Consider the following 6,503-nt stretch of genomic DNA (forward strand, 5'->3'; position numbering starts at 1 on the left):
ACTTGAACCAGGAAGCGGAGGTTGCAGTAAGCCAAGATTGTGCCACTGCACTCTAGCCTGGGCAACAAAGCCAGACTCCATCAAAAAAAAAAAAAAGAGGCCAGGCACAGTGGCACACATATGTAATCCCAGCACTCTGGAAAGCTGAGGTGGGTGGATCACAAGGTCAAGAGATTGTGACCATCTTGGTCAACATGGTGACACCCCAACTCGACTAAAAATACAAAAATTAGGGCATGATGGTGCATGCCTGTAGTCCCTGCTACTTGGTAGGCTGAGGCAGGAGAGTCCCTTGAACCCAGGAGGCAGAGGCTGCAGTCAAGATCGTGCCACTGCACCCTGGCCTGGCGACAGACTGACACTCTGTCTCAAAAAAAAAAAAAATTCCAGCATATACTTACTATATATCATGTATAGTTGGTCTCAAGCTCTAACAGTGAAGCAGCTCTCAGCTCTGTTATGGAACCAACCCATTTTGGACTAACATCATTCTTTCAAAATTCTACTTAAGAATAAAGAAGGGGCATCAGGGCCATAAACAATAATTGTCTAGACTTCTGAGAGAGCCAAGGAGACAGCCCATCTTCAGCAGAACTACGAAACAGGCTATATCTAAAATTTAAATTTTTTATAATCTAAAATTTAAGAATAAAAAATCAATTTAAATACAAAATAGCACCTGAAAAAATGTGGGTTTGAAAACATAGTTTAAAAGGAGAATGTATAAAAAGGGCACTTTTTTCAAAATTTAAGTTTAGAGTGAGTTAAAAAGAATGGCACAGCCAAAAACACTAAATGTGATAAAAAATATAGAAGTATATATCAATTAAGACATTGGTATTCACACTATGGTTTGCACTGGTTGGGCTACAAATAGAGGATTTAATTTACAAGAGGGACCCAGAACAGTGGAGGGATTTGGAAAAAGGAACAAGGGATTCATTTGGCATTCAACAAACAGTTCCTGAGAAATATTCCAGGATATAACCGTATAAAAGACTGACTAGGTCTCAGGCTTTCATATACTTCATATTACATCCTTTCATCCTCCTTCCCCACCAAAAAAAAAGATGACTTGGGGGGGTTATAAAAATACTTTTTTTAAACATGTAGGTAGGACAATAAAACATGGAACTTAGGCTGGGCATGGTGGCTCATGCATGTAATCCCAGCACTTTGGGAGGCTGAGTTGGGTGGATCACTTAAGGTCAGTAGTCTAAGACCAGCCTGGCCAACATAGTAAAACCCTGTCTCCACAACAAAATTGGAAATTTAGCTGGGCATGGTGGTGGGTGCCTGTAATCCCAGCCTAATCGAGAAGGTGAGGCAGGAGAATCACTTGAGCCCAGGAGGTGGAGGTTGCAGTGATGAGAGATCACGCTATTGTACTCCATCCTGGGCAACAGAGAGAAACTCCATCTCAACTTAAAAAAAAAAAAAAAAAAAACAAAAAAAAAAAACAGGGGCTGGGCACAGTGGCTCACACCTGTAATCTCAGCACTTTGGGAGGCCAAGGTAGGTAGATTATGAGATCAGGAGTTCAAGACCAGCCTGACCAATGTGGTGAAACCCCATCTCTACTAAAAATACAATAATGAGCCAGGCAAGGTGGCACTTGCCTGTAATCCCAGCTACTCGGGAGTCTGAGGCAGGAGAATCACTTGAACCCAAGAGGTCCTGGAGGATGCAGTTAGCCAAGATCGCACCACTGCACTCCAGCCTGGGCAACAGAGTGAGACTCCATCTCAAAAAACAAAATTAAAAAAACAGAAAGAACATGGAACTTAAGAGTCAGAAAACCTAAGTTCAAATCCTAACCTGACCATCACTTCAGCCTCATTTTCCTCACCTGTAAGATACACACCAATCTTATTTTGTACATGATTCTAAGAATAAAATTAGGTGATATTAAAACATTATTTAAATTAAGTGTTTATGTAGGAGAATCAAATTTCTTCTGCATCTTTCAAAGAATATCATTATAGGTCATAGCCACAGAGAGAAACTGCAGCTCCATAAAATTCAAGGCTTATCAAAGATGGAATGAGCTGAACCCAGTATCAGAGGTGTTCACACATAGGCTTACTGGCTTCTTGGCAAAAATACAGAAAAATGCAATAAGTTGACCTACCATGTCCACAATAGTCATGGTGTCTAATATCTGTTCTTGCCCTCTCTGGGAAGTAAATAATAATTATGTATAGCATTAAATATGTTCCAGATTAACCATTCTGTATGCATGATACAACCAATTATTTAATGTAATTATTAGATCTGATTCAATTTACCCAACTCCCAGTTTTTCCACAATGGCTTGGTATGAGAACTGAATAAGCTAGTATAATTTTTTTTTTTCTTTTTTTTGAGACGGAGTTTCGCTCTTGTTACCCAGCCTGGAGTGCAATGGCGCGATCTCGGCTCACCGCAACCTCCGCCTCCTGGATTCAGGCAATTCTCCTGCCTCAGCCTCCTGAGTAGCTAGGATTACAGGCACGCACCACCATGCCCAGCTAATTTTTTGTATTTTTAGTAGAGACGGGGTTTCACCATGTTGACCAGGATGGTCTCGATCTCTCAACCTCGTGATCCACCCGCCTCGGCCTCCCAAAGTGCTGGGATTACAGGCGTGAGCCACCATGCCCGGCCCTAAGCTAGCAAAAAGTAGCTTTTCACAAAAAAGCTTCTCTTTTCCTTTGCCACTTCTAAATTCTGTTCATGTGCACCCAACTTTCACTATTTGTTATTTATAGAGCAAGGGATGTCTGATTAAAAAAGGAAATATCATTCACTATAATGTTATTTTAAAAAGCAAATAACCACTAAAATATTCAAAAAAAAACTGCTCAGAAAAATTAAGTTCTGTGACTTTACAAGGAAATCATGTACTGATTTTTTTTTAAAGAACTGAAAGATACAATATTAGCAACCTACAATTTATTCATTCTCCTATTCATTCAACAAATGGTACTAACCACCTACCATGCACTATTTATTTGTAATTAAGGATTTTTTATAGTTGAAGGTTTTTAATTAGATATATTCTGCAGAATGCAAAAAAAAAAAAATTCTAACCTGGATTCTGGCTATAAAAAGGTCCTCCATTCATCTGATTCTGAAGGCTTGTTTGTGAAGTAATAGAAGGAGGACGTCTATAGGGCAGGGATCCCCCTATTGTTGGGGGAGTATGGCGAGAGGCAGGCCTATTCATGCTGTAAAACTGTACAGGATGACCTGAAAAAGAGATAGAACATAAATCTGTCATTAAAATAAAATTATCTCAGATAATTAAATATTTTATGTACAATGCCTAAATCTTTATTTTTTTAATTTTTATTTTTATTTTGAGATGGAATCTCACTCTTGTTGTCCAGGCTGGAGTGCAATGTCACAAACACAGCTCAGTGAAAGCTCCACCTCCTGGGTTCAAGCAATTCTCCTACCTCAGCCTCCTGAGGAGCTGGGATTACACGTGCCCACCACCACGCCCAGCTAGGTTTTTTTTTGTATTATTTTAGTAGAAACTGGGTTTCACCATGTTGGCCAGACTGGTCTCAAATTCCTGACCTTAGGTAATCCACCCACCTCAGCCTCCCAAAGTGCTGGGATTACAGGTGTGAGCCACCACCCCCAGCCCAATGCCTAAATCTTAATAATTAAAAATAACAGCCAGTTTAACTGGAGTCTGAAATACATAATGCAAGGTGAGTTATTGTTCACTGGTATTGTATGAGTGTAGGAAAGCACAAAAGCAAACCAAAATATGATTAAGTTTGGAAAGCTATGTCTAAATAGTTTACGAATTAGGGCTGGGTGCAGTGGTTAATGCCTGTAACCCCAGCATTTGGGGAGGTCAAGGCAGGCAGATCACTTGAAGTCAGGAGTTGAGACCAGGCCAACATGGTGAAACCCCATCTCAACTAAAAATACAAAAATTATCCAGGCATGGTGGCATGCACCTGTAATTCCAGCTACTTGGGAGTTTGAGGCATGAGAATTCCTTGAACCTAGGAGGCGGAGGTTACAGTGAGCAGAGATTGTGCCGCTGCACTCCAGCCTGGGTGACAGAGTGAGACTCTGTCTCAAAATACATAAATAACAGTTTGCTAATTAACATTATTTCATTAAATTAAAAATCTCATGGAGTTTCAAAATCATCACAATTAATTAAAATTTATCTACCCCACCCCCAAAATATAGCCACTAAACACTGAAAACTAAAGTCAACAAGATTGACATTTGGGAAAACAAAAGAAAAAATGTCTGACACACAGTCTTATTCCAAAATAATAATATAACGTAGCAAAAAAGTTTGTTTAAAGGAAAATAAGCTATTTCAACAAAAGGTTAAATGATGTAATTCCAAATCAAACACTTCTTTCATTTAATCAAAAAATCTACCATAAAAGCTACATTATTTTGTCTTACAATTAAAATCTAAAAAATTTACAATCATGGAAAAAACTAAGATATAAAAAGAGGGTCAAAATATATCTTATTTTTAATATCATCCCTAAGTTCATACATAGTTATCATCAATTTCACTATATTTTGCTCTTGTGAGAGTTCCTCCACAGCTAATGTCAATTGGAGACATGATTCCATAATCCATCAATTTCCTAATAATCCACTTCCTAAACTTTACCTTAACTCTCACTTACATTCGGCTGAGAACTTTTTCCTTACAGAGTACTACAGCACCCAGGAGAAAGCACACCAGCAGACAAGGGAGAAGGGAAGGGCAAGAGAGAAGAGGAGGGGGAGAAATAAGTAGGTGAAGAAGAAAGGGAAAAAGGGAGGGGTAACTAGAGGAGGAGGAGAAGAGGGTGGAGGAGGGAAAGAGGACAGAGGAAGGGAAAGGAAAGGAGAAAGAGAAAGGGAAGAGAGAAGTGAAAAAGAAAAAAAACACTTTCGCTAAACCCAACAGGAAGGCAGAGTGCAAAAGAATCTACTGAAGCATTTCATGGAGGTCATCCTACTGGAGAAGAGAGGAGAGTAGAGGAGGTGGCATTGGGGGAACAGATGATACCTAGCACACTCATCTACCCATCTGTGCCTGAGGTTATCCTGAAATTTTTTAAATTCTAAAATAAACTACTTGAAACACAGTGAGATAAGACTTATGTAATGTAGAATTTGATGAACACTTGTTTGATTTGTTCAAATCTTCATGATCAAACAGTGCAGTCATATCCTCTCCCAGGCTTCATATTTCAGTTGAGTCTTAGCATCTTTATTCTACTTTAATATGAGACTCTCTTCCTGGTAATTTTAATTAAAAGTATTAGAGGAAAAAAACACTTTGACAATTTTTATCTTGTTTATGATTATAAAATGGTTTGACATGACCAAAATTGCTTTACTCCGTAAGTTTATCAAGCTTAGATTCATATGGAGTCATATAAAGATTATAAGGGCACTCAAGTCTGGTTATAACACTTAATCATCTTACATGTGTATCAAAAACCTACAACTCAATTGTGTTATATAAAATCTTAAGCACTCAAGCACTCAAACAGAATCCACTATCAATTGAGACGCCTCTGTAACCACGATAAAAATGAAAACATATAAACTATGATTTAAAAGGCATATATAATTATTTGAACCACTGATTACAATTATTAGCACTTCAGTAATTAATGTATAACAAAGTAATACAAACCTAGGATCAAGTTAAAAACATCTAATGATTAACATCATGATGAATTTTATATAGTTAGATCCAGTCTAAAACCTCACATGGGCAGGGTGCGGTGGCTCAGTCTGTAATCCCAGCACTTTGGGATGCAAAGGAGGGCAGATCATGAGGTCAAGAGATCAAGACCATCCTGGCCAACATGGTGAAACCCCATCTCTACTAAAAGTACAAAAATTAGCTGGGTGTGGTGGCACGCACCACTCCCAGCTACTTGGGAGGCTGAGGCAGGAGAATCACTTGAACCTGGGAGGTGGAGGTTGCAGTGAGCCAAGAGTGAGCCACTGCACTCCAGCCTGGTGACAGAGTGAGACTCCACCTCAAAAAACAACCACCACCAAAATAAAATCTCATATGTTGTAACTTTGCAGTGATTCAAAGACATTACCTTAAACAGATACTATTCACACACTAGTAATGAGAGATTTACCATTTGGGGTTTTAAAAACTATAAACCTAACTATCATAAACCTAAAGATAAAATCTAAAACTAAAAATTTCTAGAAGAAAACACAGAACAAAATATGACTTCAGATAGAGATCTTACATACGCCACCAAAGCACAATTCATTAAAATTGAAAATAACAATCAAAATGAAGAATTTATGCTATTTGAAAAATAACATCAAGAAAAAAAGTGGACAGGCTGGGCCCAGTGGCTTATGCCTGTAATCCCAGCACTTTGGGAGGCCAAGGCAGGTGGATCACCTGAGGTCAGGAGTTCGAGGTCAACCTGACCAACATGGCAAAACCCCATCTCTACTAAAAATACAAAAATTAGCCAGGCATGGTTGTGGGTCCCTGTAAT

The 6,503-nt window shown here is 38.8% G+C and overlaps 1 protein-coding gene across 28 annotated transcripts in view; it reads right to left on the reverse strand.

The window, feature by feature from the left end:
- Positions 1-6,503, reverse strand: part of ABI2 (abl interactor 2) — a 114,302-nt gene that overhangs the window by 32,300 nt on the left and 75,499 nt on the right. For all 28 annotated transcript variants that reach the window (XM_064373137.1, XM_012446010.3, XM_064373136.1 and 25 more), the window contains one exon: positions 3,073-3,231. In XM_064373137.1, coding sequence (XP_064229207.1) covers positions 3,073-3,231 — 159 coding nt within the window. The remainder of the gene's footprint in view (positions 1-3,072; positions 3,232-6,503) is intronic.

This window comes from Aotus nancymaae, unplaced genomic scaffold (genome assembly GCF_030222135.1).
Source record: "Aotus nancymaae isolate 86718 unplaced genomic scaffold, 86718_ANA_hifiasm-v0.15.2.pri h1tg000008l, whole genome shotgun sequence".
Classification (NCBI taxonomy): domain Eukaryota; kingdom Metazoa; phylum Chordata; class Mammalia; order Primates; family Aotidae; genus Aotus; species Aotus nancymaae.